The sequence below is a fragment of the Dendrobates tinctorius genome, unplaced genomic scaffold, assembly GCF_039654945.1.
Source record: "Dendrobates tinctorius isolate UK_male_01 unplaced genomic scaffold, ASM3965494v1 ptg000062l, whole genome shotgun sequence".
NCBI lineage: Eukaryota > Metazoa > Chordata > Amphibia > Anura > Dendrobatidae > Dendrobates > Dendrobates tinctorius.
The window spans coordinates 1,239,290-1,253,997 of record NW_027361730.1 but is presented as its reverse complement, the minus strand read 5'-3'; the positions used below and the strand labels follow the sequence as shown (position 1 = coordinate 1,253,997).

The window sequence follows — 14,708 nt, the reverse complement described above, 5'->3', positions numbered from 1 at the left end:
GAATTGAGTTTCTCTCCAACTCTCATTAATAAGGGACTGTCGAGCTTTAGTCCACCCCTTCCTTATTTTGTCTCCAATAGCCCTGTCCTCCAGCTGCGATTCCCATTTTTTATAGAAGATATCTGGATGACTATCTAAGAGCACCCCTCTCATCGTGTTATACAGCAATGTAATAGACGAAAAATTTTTTGCTGCATCAACCATTTTATCAAACTCGTTGCATGTGAACTCCGCCTGCGTGTCTACTAAGTGGGACATGATATGATACCTAATCTGTTCAAATTGTAACGTTTGAAATTTTTGGAGATCAAATTTTTCTATTATTTCGTTTTGTCTTAGCCATCTGTTCTCTGTAGGATGAACCAGATGAGCTATCTCCTGTATACCCCTATCTCTCCATTCCTTAAACAGTTTATTCTCTACTCCCGGTAAAAACTCTATGTTGTTCCACATTGGGAGGTATTTAGATATTCGGAACGAAAGTTTATATTTTTTTCTCACCGTCTTCCAGGTGGCAATAGTATCCCGGAATATCAAAGAATTTTTGATTTTGGCTGGGAGCATCTTTAATCTTGCATGCAACAAGGACCTAAGATCCCAAGGTTGGGCATATTCCTTCTCTATGACATAGGCCGAATATTTACTCTCACCATGCAACCAATTTAAAAAGTACCTTGTCAGACACGCTATATTATAATTTCTAATACTCGATAAGTTTAAGCCCCCTTCCGTCTTTGGATTCATCATCTTTTTAAGACTTATGCGTGGTTTTTTGTTCCTCCAAATAAATTTGGAGAACGCAGAAGTCAATGCTTTTACATCCGTGTGTTTCAGCAGGAGTGGGATTGTTTGAAGGTGGTACATTAATTTCGAAGTACTCATCATTTTAATAAGTTGTATTCTCCCTGTCAAATTTAATGGCAGATCTTTCCACTTTACTAGATCATTTACTATATTTGTTATTAAAGGGAGGGTAGTTTAATTTGTATATAGAAGATGGCTCTCCCCCTATTTTAATGCCTAAATATTTAATATAAGATTTCGCCATACCCACCCCCAATTGAGCTCTATTTAATTTCTGTCTATTCGTCTCGTCCCACCTTCCCAGGGGAAGCAGTTCGGATTTAATCTTGTTAATTTTAAAACCCGCATAATCCCCATATGTATTTATCGTTTCTATAGCCGGTTCCACCTGCGCAAAGGGATCCCTAAGGAAAAGCAAAATATCATCGGCAAAGAAAGTAGCACGCACTGTCTCCCCACCGATCTGAATGCCAGGAAACCGCTGCGGGTCAGACAACTCTCTCACCAAAGGTTCCAGAGCTATATTGAATAGCAGAGGCGACAAAGGACACCCCTGCCTTGTCCCCCTGGACAGTGGGAACCTGTCCGAGAGGAAACCCGGAATGTAGATCTGGGCCTCCGGCCTTGAATATAACTCTGTGATGTAGGTCAGGAAGGAGCCATCAAAACCCATTCTTACCAACACCCTGAAAAGCCATTCCCACCTGACATTATCAAATGCTTTCTCAGCATCGATTGTTAGTAATGCTGGTTTTTCACTTGGAGTGGGATTAAGGTTTACCCTGTCCAAGACCAACATGACTTTTCTCAAGTTACTCGTTGCTGACCTACCCTTAACAAAACCCGCCTGTGATTCCGATATTAGGTTTGGTAATATTTCTGCCAATCTATCAGCCAGGATTTTAGACATAATTTTATTATCTACGTTTATTAAGGAAATGGGACGATAAGATCCCGGCGACAGGGGATCCTTTCCTGGTTTTGGTAAAACTTTGATATATGCTAATTTGCTGGGCCTCGTCATGGGCTTCCCTTCTAGTATCCCGTTAAATATTTTTTCTAAAACAGGGGACACTTCATCCTGTAAAATCTTAAAAAATTCTCCCGAATAGCCATCAGGGCCCGGGGCTTTCCCATTCCCCAAGTTCCTAATTGTCTGTTTAATTTCTTCTTGTGTAATGAGTGTATTTAAGAGTTGTTTTTGTTCATCTGACAACTTCGGGATATCTGGTCGATCGAGTAATGTGGTCTTCGGAAATCTCCGATCCACCTTATCCATATAAAGGTTCTTATAGTATTTTCCCAGAATATTGGCTATTTCTTTTGGTTTAATTTGTATGTTACCATTTTGGTCTTTTAGATGAAAAGGGCCTTGTGCAAAGAATCTATTCCTGACCATAGAGGCCATCAGTTTTCCTGCTTTATTTCCAAATCTATGGAATTTGGCCTCATGAGATGATTTAAATAATTGTTCCCTCTTAGTCATCCAAGTATTAAATTCTCTTTGCTCCATTAACCAGTTATCTTTATTTATTTTGTTGGGGTGACTTTGAAACAGGGTATAAGTCTGTCTGAGCCTGTTCGTGAGTTCTGTGTACTTTTCCTGTGTTTTCCTTTTTAAAGCTGACGTGTATGAAATTATTTTTCCCCTCATGACTACTTTAATTGTTTCCCATAATAGGGGTGAGTTAGACTCGTGAGACCTATTATCCTCTCTTATCTCTCCCCACCACTCCTTCAGTTTTAATGCGAAATCTTCGTTGTCATGTAAATATCTAGGAAATCTCCATAAATAGTCTGTTCCTCTAGGGAACGCATCTGCCAGTTCTATTGTCACAGGCGCATGATCCGATATCACCAGATCATGTATTGTAGACGACAACACCCTGCCAAGGACAGTCGGGGAGACCAAGAAATGATCTATCCTCGACCACGCGTCTCTGGCAGGTGAATAGAAAGTGAATTCCCTATCCTGCGGGTGCAGATATCTCCAAGTGTCAGTCAGGCCCGTGTTTTTTAGCATTGGGGAAATTACTTTATCTTGGCCTCTCAGCCCCGGTGTCCCCTGTGATTCGTTTTTTCTATCTTCTGAGACATTTACCACCGAGTTGAAATCCCCCCCGATTATCAGGTCATGTATGGGATCTTTCAGTATCTCCTGTTCTAGAAAATGGTAGTATGCTTTATTATTTTCATTGGGGGCATATACGTTCATTATTTTGTATGTGCTGCCTGATGCCGTTATGGTAATCGAGTGTAGCCTCCCCTCATGATCCGTTTTAGTGTTCACCACCTGGTGTTGGAAATTTTTATCTATCAACATTAGTACTCCTGCCTTATTATTAACAGCTGGTGACCCGTATGTTTTGCCCACCCACAATTTTTCCATCCTCTTAAAGTCTGACAATTCCAAATGTGTCTCTTGTAATAGGGCTATATCTGGCTTAATACGCTTAAGATGTCTGAGAATCATTAACCGCTTCTGTGGGGACTTCAGGCCCCTTACATTCCAGGTAACTATCCTCATAAATTCTTATTTATTATATATATTTTTTTTTTTTTTTTTTTTTTTTAAGGTGGGCCAACTGTAGTTAACTTAGTGACACCCAACACTGGGATACGAGCAAAACTTCTCTGTCCATGTGAGCCAATTTCAAAATCAAAAATACAGTTATATCCCCCACAAACAAGTTGAACCAAGATTAACCTTTTCCCTGCCCCTTTATCCCCTAAGGAGCCTGGAGAACATCTCCAGGATCCTTGTCCAGATTGGCATACCATTTTTGACTTCACTTCTTCCCCGCACCTTTTCCTTCCCTTGCTCCCCTCCCCCCTTTCCCCTCTCCCATTATTGCGTGATCAGTTATAAACAGACATATAGAATACAAATCCCTCGGGCGGTCCGAGAGGTGATCAGACCCCAGAAAGAGAAGAAAACAACTATACGTCAAACCCCAATCTGTCCTCAGTAGCGATCCATACACCCTTCTTCAAACCTTCCCGGATTGTTTGGACGTTCTCTGGGCCTTCGGTGAATCCGATACTAGATTCGGGCTTCTGTCCTCCGTGTATGTCGGCCAGTCCTTTAGATGCTCTTTGGGACTGTTTGCGCTTCCCTGCGATCTTGCATCCTCTGTGTGAACGACTCTCAAGGTCTTGAGAAACTTCTCTGCTTCTTTGGGATTGTAAAATGAATGTGAAGAGCCATCTTGATGCCTAATGTAGAGGGTTGCCGGGTATCTCAATTGGAACCGCACATTGTTTTTGTGTAGTTCTGTGCATATCACACTGAAAGCTCTGCGTTGCCTGGTCACTTCAGCAGAAAAGTCTTCAAATAAGAGCACTTTTTCCCCCCTAATTTCAAGGGGTCGTCTAAGTCTTTTATAGGACTGAATGACATCATTTTTGTCCGAAAAGTTCAGGTACTTGGTAATGATTTGTCTAGGTCTTATCTGGTTGCCCATTTCGGACGGGTTCTTTTGGGGGCCAATGCGATGTACCCGCTCAATTATCTTCCTCGCCTCTAACCCCAAAGCCTCGGGGATCATCTTTTCGCACAGATTTCTTAAGTCCTTTATGGGGAATTTTTCAGAGATTCCTATAATCCGAATATTACTCCGTCTGGATCTGTTTTCCAGATCATCAATTTTATCTCTCAAAATCAGGTTTTCCTTAGATAATCTAGATATTGTTGACTGATCATCATATACATTGTCTTCCAGTGTAGATACACGTGTCTCCATTGCGGACACCTTCTCAGCGGTTTCATCTAGATGCTTCTGCATATCATGCAAGGCCGTTCCTATGTACTCCCTCAGCTTTGACGTGATCTCAGGCAGTAAATGACCTGCCACCTCCCCTGCCAGCTTTTTATAGTCCATCTCAGGTATGTGCGATCCAGGGAGGTCACGCTCCTCACAATCACCGCAGTCCTCCATAGCAGTGGGGGATGCAGGGGCATAAATCGCGTCAGGAAGAGTACATGGCTTAGGGGTGCCCTGGGTCTCCCTGAGCTTCTCAATCGCGGATTTCCCAGACTTGTGTGTCTCAGCCCTGCCGTCTCTCCTTCCTCCCTGCTCCCCTCTCCTCACCGTCTGCCTTGAAGCAGCTGCTGCCGCCGCTGAGGTCGGCGCCGGCGCCATCTTGGAAGGCGCGCGTGTCTCTCCCCCTCGGTTTTGAGCTGCCTCTTTACCGCTGTTCCTGAGGACGTATCTGTCCATGCAGCGGTGCAGCAGGGCCGGGGCTTCCTCTCCTCCCGTTCCCGGTAATCCGGGGATCAAGTTTGCGGTATAGATGCTGCCTTTTAGCAGGGGGTTGGGGAGCGCTGGAAGCCTTGCTCCTCACATGCGGGCGCCGGAACCGGAAGTCGGCACCATAGGTTTTAATGGGTACGTGGGGTGTCTTGAAAAAAACAGATGCCACCCATACTAGAAACACGGACCTGTGTGATGCTCCGTGTGTCATACCTGACTGCTGTCCGTTCTTCACTGTGTCGTTTATAGACGATTTATTACTTCTGTATTTCGCCCATTGCAGTGCAACTTGCCATCAAACTCTGTAATATGCAGATTCACTGCTGCCTAATTCATGACATACAGATACGGTTGCCTGCCTATTTGTAGAAGTGTTGGATTCACCGCCTCCCTACACACCCCCTCCATTCCTGGTGGTGATTACAACATTGATGTTTCGGTATGAAATCTTTTCCACCAATACTAGTTAGGATGATTTGTGAATTCTCCGTTTCTAGCCTAGTGAAGTATATATTATCACATTAGTGTATATCGGTCTTATGATATAACTACGTTGTGATGATGATGTAGGCATTGGTTTTATTATACCTGCAGTATTGATATGTAGTTTTCCATAGATTCAGCTTGTCTTTGTATTTTTCGCAGCAGATCCAGTTTGCGGACCAGAAGAGAGAATTTAATAAACGACCAACAAAGATTGGACGCCGCTCCTTATCCCGCTCTATATCCCAATCCTCAACTGACAGTTACAGCTCCGGTAAGTAAAAAATGAAAAAGCAAACGTTGTGGTCCCTTTGGAACCTAACTCTGCAGGTTCCATCACTCTGACATCCAAACAGTAGAGCCTTTCTACTTGAGAAACATGGTAAGAGTCTGGATGGTGCAGTTCTAGGTATATCTCCTGCTTTCACGCCCTGCTCTTTTCATTCTGCCGCACCTCCTCCGTTCAGCTCCACCTACGTCTGCATGCGGCCTATGTACCTATCTTTAACATTGGGTACGCATGCCATGCGGATGTATGCAGATGCGTCCAACGCAACATGTTGCATTTTGTTGCGGTTGCAGCAGTGTCAAAACGGCGCATCCGCAAACATCCGCATGGCCTGCGTTCCCAATGTTAAAGGGAATCTGTCACCTACCCTTTGGCGGGCGATGAAAACGAGGTCGGTCCGGTCCGATGGGTGGTGTTCCCGATGTGTGCCGCCTCCCCATCCTTGCCCGCCTTCCGCAGGTTATTGCTGAATTGGAGTAGGTGTACGCCATTTTTTGCACGTGCGCTAAGCATTCATAGCTAGCGCACGTGCAGTATGCTGTGCCCAACTGCGGGCAAAGCCGAAAAGCCGAACTACGCATATACCGGTTAACTAAACCCCAGAAGTATTTTGCTGTGTTCCGGGGCTTAGTTAACTGGCACATGCGCAGTCTGGCTTTTCGGCTTTGCCCGCAGTTGGGCAAAGCATACTGTGCGTGCGCTAGCTATGAATGCTTAGCGCACACGCAAAAAATGGCGTACACCTACTACAATTCAGCAATAACCTGCGGACGGCAGGCAAGGATGGGGAGGCGGCACGCATCGGAAACACCTCCCATCGGACCGGACCGACCTCGTTTTCATCGCCCGCCAAAGGGTAGGTGACAGATTCCCTTTAAAGATAGGTACGCAGGCCGCATGCAGACATAGGCGGAGCTGAACGGAGGAGGTGCTGCAGTGGGCGGGGCTTCACGGAGGAACTACTCAGCCCTCCGCAGCTCTGACATCCGCAAATGTGAACCTAGTCTTAGGCCTTTATATTATCACAGCCAAATCTGCTTCTGTTTTCCTGTGTCTTCATTGGCAGAACAGAGCGATTTTACTGCCAAACCTACAGGGAGCAAGAATTGCTGCATTATTGCATTCTTATGAAAACGTCAAATATCTACCCAGAACTGTAGAGGAATGTACATAACTCTTAATATTTAGGAGAACAACAAAGAGTATAAGTACTGTAAAAATAATTATTTTATTAAATAGATTATTTAAAAAATAGAATACACAAATATAGTACGAGAGGCTACAAAAGCCATATGCTATGTTAGTCAGAGGAGACCAAAACACACAAATTCACCTTTTTAAAATCATGCCAAATGTCCACATGAATGAATATAGATCCTGATTATATCAACATAAAAAGTGCATATAGTGCAAACTGCTGCCTAATGGCGTGCAAACATGATATTTTATGTTAATATAGGGAATTACATTAGCAGACCGGATGTTGTGATGGTGCTCCCGCTGCCCCAACGCGCGTTTTGTGTGGTCACTACCTCAGGGGGCGTGCATGCTTATGTATAGTCTACGCCGAAATACTGCAGAATTTCGGAGAAAGCATTCTTTGAAAAGCAGGAGTCAGAGACTATGCGTCTTGGCTAACTAGAATCTGGCCGATCCCCAGTGGCTTCTCCCCACCTCGCTTCCATAGACTTATGGGTCCTTTCGTCTATGTGTAGGGAGAGGCCGATCAGTCAAACACATGGGAGCGGGGCGACTGCAGCAGGATCCGTCTTTGACTGGCTGGTCTCTTGGTCTGCAGCATTTCAGAGCAAATAATTCATACTACAATAATGCCACCACAGTCTGATTCATGCTGACTGTAGATCAGACAGCATGAATCTCACAAGATCCCTTTAATGAATGTTGATGAATGAATGCTTTGAATGAACGTTTAATGAATGAATGCGCAAATTCATGACATGAACCCTTAAACATGCTGGGTCCCGTTAGGCCACGTACGTTGTCTGTACGCTATACAGTGTATTAGATAAAAGCAGCCCATAATAATGGACACTGTGTGTAATAACGCTGTGAAAATCCGCCCTTATCCTCTGCATTGCTAGAAATATAAAATAGAAGCTATGCGCTTTCTAATAAGATGCTGGTCACAAGATCTGGCTTTCTTTTTTTCATCTTATGGAAATCCAGTTCTAGCTGGTTGATCTTTCCCAACTCTGGCCTTCTTCTCTTCATTCTCATGCAGATATTCTGTCAATGTCACTCCTTTATTAAGCACAGATTTCTAGGGCTTTAGGTCAACGTGGGAATCTAGCCCAGGAAATGCCAAGCTCCTGTCTCACAGGGATTTGCAGGTCAGGCTGAGCTCCTGGACAGAGCCCTTGCTGAGGACTGGCCTTCAGGGGAATATTTCTGCATGGTCTAATCCCCGGGCACTCAATTAACTTCAGCGAAAGTCTGCGACTCAGCGGCTTGGCTTTATTTTATTGGAATTAATTTTTTAGGCTCTTTTTCTTCTGAATATGGTAGTTGAATTGAACGAATTGCTATTACTGACCTATACTAGGTCACAGTTCTGAGTTGCTCATATGGGCATAAATTATTTTTTATAGCTGTGATGGCACTGTAATCTTTAATCTGTGTGCTCTGGGAAGGAGAGAGTTAATCCCACATTCTGATCAGGTCAATGACCCTGATAAGGGCAATAACTATCTGCCAGGTGGCAATTTTTACTAGCAGCTTGCAGGGATCAGTGACGGTCATCCAATAAGTGATTTCACAACATGCAAAACAGTTTCCAAATAATGATTTAAAAAATATAATTTTTGCTATTATTGTTACTTGGAGAAAACTGAGATAATTGGTAATTATTTCAACCATTCATATGTGAAACCAAGCAACTTTTGAACTTTAGTCCTCCATTGTCAGGAACATTCTATAGTGTACAGCTCGTTTCCTAGGTTACCAGCTCACACTACAGTCACAGCATGGCCGACTACCTAGGCAAGAAGGTCTGCCTTCCTATGCTTTACTTGATTCCTCCATTCTGCCAGCCTTAGTCCCCCTTCGCTTCTCCCATGCTGCAGAGGCAAAGTTACCTGTGCTAGCAGCCCAGGGGAGAGCACAGTTTGTACCAGCGATGCAACCAATGCCGTTGGTCCGGTACTGTCGATTTTCAGGAGTGCACAGACTGTGGGAAAGCAGGTGACCGGGAACTGTGCGCTCCTGATGATACATCTTGAGACAATTCACTTTAAATGGAGGAAAATGCTCATTCTGCCTTTTGTATTTTATTCCCATTGGCATTCATTCATCATTGTTTAGTTGCAATACAACTGAAGGATGCCCGTGAGTGCCATAGCAGCTGGCGACCTAGGGAAGTCTCCATGCTCTGTCAACTAAGTACTTATTAGTGTAAATGTGACACCATTCTAAAAACTGCACCCCTCAAGGTGCTCAAACGCACATTGAAGAAGTTTATTACGCTTCAGGTGCTTCACGAGAACTGAACGAATGTGTAAGGAAAAAAATTAACATTTAACTTTTTTGGCGAAAAATTTACTTTACACCCATACTCACTTAATTTCACAAGGTTAACAAGAGAAAATGGACCCCAAAATTTGTTGTGCAATTTCTCCTGAGTACGCCAATACCCCATAGGTGGGGGAAATCCACTGTTGGGCGCAAGGCAGGGTAGTAGCGCCGTTTGACTTTTTAATCACAAAATTGAGTGTACAAAGAGTTAATAGGAATTGTAGCGCCTAAACTTAAGCATGTACTTGAGGTGGCAGCAGAGAAGGGGGTATTGCCAAGATCTATGAGGGAGGCTGTAATCGTGGTGATTCCTAAGGAAGGGAAAGATGCCTCATCCGTAGAATCCTATAGACCAGTCTCGTTATTGACATCAGATGTTAAAATACTAGCCAAAATGTTGGCGATAAGAATGTCTAGAATTGTCCCAAAATTGATACATCCAGACCAATCAGGGTTCTTACAAAATAGATCCACCGCCATTAACCTGCGAAGACTGTTTTTAAATATTCAAATCCAAGCAGATAATAGGGGGGAAAGGGTGGTGGTCTCACTGGACGCACGGAAGGCATTTGATAGGGTAGAGTGGAAGTATTTATGGGCAGTATTGAAATGTATGGGATTTGGGCATAGATTTATCTCCTGGGTTAAGTTACTGTATGTAGACCCGAAAGGATATATTAGGATTAATGGGGAGACCTCGGAGGCATTTGGGTTGTTCAGAGGAACTTGTCAGGGATGTCCATTGTCACCGTTATTGTTTGCTGTAGCGATGGAACCGTTAGCGATTAAAATTCGTAACTCCAAAGAAATACAAGGCTTTAGATATGGGGAATTGGAGGAAAAGATCGCCCTATACGCGGATGATATACACCTGTTCTTAAAAGACGGCGGAGAAGCACTGACTGAGGTCATGGGCCTTATAGGGAAATTTGGATACTTTTCCGGATTGAGAATTAATTGGGACAAGTCATGTATCATGGGGGTTGATAGAGAGTTGGGAGGTCGAGATGTGGGGGAGGCAGTTGGACACTTGAAAGTAGTTAAGGAGTTTAAATACCTCGGAATATGGGTATCTATGCCTGTATCTAGATTTCTCGAACTAAACTTGGACCCATTACTAGTTAAATTCAAAGTTAAGATGACAGCATGGTGTAAACTAGTACTGTCAATAGTGGGGAGGACGAATTTAATTAAAATGATAATGATGCCTCAGTTGATGTATGTCCTCCATAATGCCCCGGTTTGGATCCCAAAGAAAAATTTTTACAAAATTAATACTATTTTTAGAGAATTGATCTGGGGGAAAAAACAAGCAAAAATTAAATTGGAAATACTGCAAAGAGGGAAGGAAGAGGGTGGGTTGGCGGCGCCAAATCCATGGATATACTTTGTAGCAACGCAGGGGCAGCACTTTAGGGGCTGGCGAGAGGAGGGGAACCTGAGCGTTATGGGGAAAATTTTGGCCCAACTGACCAACAAGAGAACATTGGTACAGAGCCTAGAGGCAGGAAGCTTTGGGAGATTAGGGAAGGACATGCCCACATTTGGACTAATGCACAAAATATGGCAACATATCAAAATTCTTAGAAGAGTTGAGGAATTGACGACATACACACCTATCTGGGATAATGTGAACCTTTCGGAACTATATAAACTGAAGGACTTTATTGATTGGGAGAGGAGAGGTTTGCAATATGTGTGGCAACTATTGGAGGGGTCCGAGATCAAGCCTTTTACTGTCCTAAAAGAAGAGTTTGGACTCCCATGTAGTGGGGAATTTCGATATTTCGGTCTCAGGCATGCATTTCAAGCGCAGAAACAGACAACGAATATGACGGTGCAGAGGGATGTGGTATTGGACTGTGTGTGTGCGTCCGGGGGTACGAGAGGTGTTATCTCTACCATCTATAGAGATTTATTATACTCTTACTTGGCTGGGTTTCCTCTAACAGTAAAATCTAAATGGGAGAGAGAAGTGGGGGAAATAGTAGATGACACATGGGAGTCTATTTTAGAGTATATACCTAAACTCTCTTTGAGTGAGCCAGGTAGGATATCGCAATTATATATTGTACATAGAACATATAAGACCCCAGAACTTATGAGGAAAATGGGCTTGAGGGACAATGCGGAGTGTCCAAGATGTGGGTATGAACCTGCGGGAATGCTCCATATGCTCTGGTCTTGCCCAAGACTCTCATCATACTGGGAGGAGGTTATAGGGCTTGTTGAGAAGATATACCGATGTGATATAGGAAGGGATCCAATAATGTGTGTGTTGGGGTACGTGGAGGAGGTGTTGGTGGGGAATGCCTATAAGTCCATCATAGCAAAACTCTTTTTTTTTTCTTTTCTTTTTCATGACGGGGAGGAAATTGAATGTCGTGTATTTTTCTATATGCAATGGAGATGATTTGAAAGCTTTGCCTAAATGTAATTATAACGACATTTGAATATAATAAAAAATCTTTGGTTTAAAAAAAAAAAAAAAAAAAAAATCACAAAATTGGCTGGAATCAAGAGCGGACGCCATGTCACGTTTGCAGAGCCCCTGATGTGCCTTAACACTGGAAACCCTCCACAAGTGACCCTATTTTGGAAACCACACCCCTCAAGGATTTTATCCAGGTGTATAGTGAGCATTTTTAACTCATATTATCGCGGGTGCTCGAGTGACATGCTCGAGTCCCTGCCCCGCATGTTTCGCAGCTGTTAAACACCCCCCAAAAAATGTGGTATCTGCGTTACCCTGTGCATTCCTGAGCAGCAAGTACTTGCGCTCAACACGCCGTCATGTTTTTTTTTTTTTTTTTTTTACTTTTGATCACTGTGATAGACCCTATCACAGTGATCAAAAAGAACCAATAGAAATAGCGCCCTATTGTTGCCTGGTACTGGCCGTAAAATCTTGGTGGCATGCGCCGTCCATTTTTTTTCCCAGGAAGATTTCTCAGAGGTGCTGAGGAAAAAGTACATTTAACTGCCAATGTTAAAAGGCATATTAGCAGTCATTAAGGGGTTAAATCTCACAAAACAATCCTCAGGTTGTGTATGAAATCAGAGTTGCAATAAGGCCCAATACACCTTTATAGATATTATAGCGCTGTACAGTGGAGTCGGTAAGCCAAACCTCCGACTCCTCAATTTGCCTGACTTCTGACGCCAACTCTGACAGCGCCTTACTGCTCTCTCCTAATTGAGAACATGTGCGCGTTTGGGTGAGTGTGCTGGAGTAGTGGTTTGGCGCAGCGTTTCCCAGTGCTCACGGCCCCCAACACTTCGTGTTCTCCAGATTTCCTTAGTATCACACAGGTGATGGAAGTATCATCAAGGCATAAGTATTGAGATCCTGAAAACATGAGGACGGGGTTTGGGAAACACTGGTTTTTGGAGGAATAGCTGAACAGCCCACTGGCTAACAGAGGTCTTGGGCCTATGGCCATGTTAAATCTACATAAAAAAATTAGCTTTGCATGGAACCACTTTTTAAATGATTGTCTTCTCCACTAGTATGATATTGATGACTCCATTGGATAGGTCATCAATATGAGATCGATGGGGGTCTGACACCCGGCCCCTCCACTAGTCACCGGCCAGATATGAGCAGTTAATTGTGCTAGATAACATAACTAAGGGTGACTCGGGCAAGGGTTGTGCACAAACCCCGGAAACTACAGAGTATCTGTGCTAAGATAGAATCAAGATAGAAGCGGAGTACCGTCACATTACAAAGTATTGCATGCATTACCGGTCATTACACCTCAGATCCATCACATCACCTATATCCTGTTAGTAGAAGAGTCGGGATATTTCCTATGTCCGATTTCTTCCTCACCTTGTGTGGGTGTCACTACGGCTTGGTACACGTTAATTGCCAGCAGTAGTTTGGGATCCGACATTCATTCCTTTACAATTTTGGTACTTGAACGATCTGCTAGCACACTTATCAATAAATGAAGGTGAACGATCTTGTTCAGATGTTTCTGAACAGCTATCATAAGAGGCAAAAAAATCCTATATTTTTTTGCCTTTGCTGATTATATCCTCTTTCACTAGCTGCTTCCTACACAGACAGCTCAGATGATGAGACCTCTCCGCGGGACAAACAGCAGAAGAACTCCAAGGGCAGCAGTGACTTCTGCGTGAAAAACATCAAGCAGGCGGAATTTGGTCGTCGGGAAATTGAAATTGCTGAGCAAGGTAAGGGTGGTCCGCTGTTGTGAAGGTGCTTCATCTTGAATTAACACATGTAGCATTAGTAGAGTTCTCTGTAACGAGGACCATCACGAGATGAAACATTTCCAGTTCTTGCTCTTATTTTATTCCCGCTGCTCCATTGAGTTTTCAGTTTTTTTATTTTTTTTATATCCACAATGCTGTTTTAGAGAGATGGGTCTTTTTATTTGGTGTTCTGTTTTATGGTCTTTACCTAGGGGTTGTGTCTTAAAGGGTTATGGGGGGAAGGGTGGGCTCTGCGTTATTACCCTCTGAACAGCACCTCCTTGTAAAGGCCATAGAAATTGGCACAAATTGAAAAGGCTTGTATGTCTGAAATTTATGGCGGATAAAAAAAACTGAACACTTGGGAGCAGCAAGAGTAAAAGAGCAAAAATGTGTCCATTTCTCTTTTAAAAGGAATCTGTCAGTGGGATTTCAAGCTGCATTATTTAGGTGCATGTAGCCCTTTCAAAAACAAGCCGAGCTATACCTTTACATGGCCAGTCCATTCCGGAGTTAGTGAGAAATCCGTGTTTGAATTGATATCTAAATGAGGCTGTAGATCTGAAGCCTACATCACTCCAGCTCTATTCCCTGCCCAGCATCACTTCTTCTGCTTGACTGATGGCTCCTGTGCTCTGTGGTTTTAGGAAAACGCGCTTTCAGTCAAGCAGCAGGAGAAGGTGATGCTGGGGAGGGAATAGAGCTGGAGTGACATAGACTTCAGATCTACAGCCTCATTTGCATATCAATTCAAACGCTGATTTCTCAGTAATGGAGGAACAGACTGGCCATGTAAAGGTACTGCTGGACGTGTCTTTGAAAGAAGAGCTACATGCAGATGTCAATGGTTTGAGGGTGAAGTTCTGCTGGCAGATTACCTTTTAGTTTATGCCCCCCACTCTCTCCCATGGAGTAGTGACAGAGACCTGAATTTGGTGGCTGGTGCTAGCAGTAGGTTCCAGAAAACCACTTATAAAAATGCAATTGAACAGACTTCTATATAGTCCTTTAAGGTTATGTACATCTAACCAATTTTTTTTTTTTTTTAAATATTCACCTGCTTTCTGAGTGTAAAGTTAAGCAACTTTCTAAATAGCTTTCATAAAATAATGATCTACCATTTTGTA

The 14,708-nt window shown here is 43.3% G+C and overlaps 1 protein-coding gene across 8 annotated transcripts in view; it reads left to right on the top strand.

Annotated features, from left to right (window-relative positions):
* AHCYL2 (adenosylhomocysteinase like 2) overlaps nt 1-14,708 on the top strand; it is a 163,500-nt gene that overhangs the window by 107,683 nt on the left and 41,109 nt on the right. For 2 of the 8 annotated variants that reach the window (XM_073579196.1, XM_073579200.1), the window contains exons 2-3: nt 5,703-5,814; nt 13,417-13,560. In XM_073579196.1, the coding sequence (XP_073435297.1) occupies nt 5,703-5,814; nt 13,417-13,560 (256 nt within the window). The remainder of the gene's footprint in view (nt 1-5,702; nt 5,815-13,416; nt 13,561-14,708) is intronic. The other 6 variants (XM_073579199.1, XM_073579203.1, XM_073579197.1 and 3 more) reach the window with 3 other exon arrangements.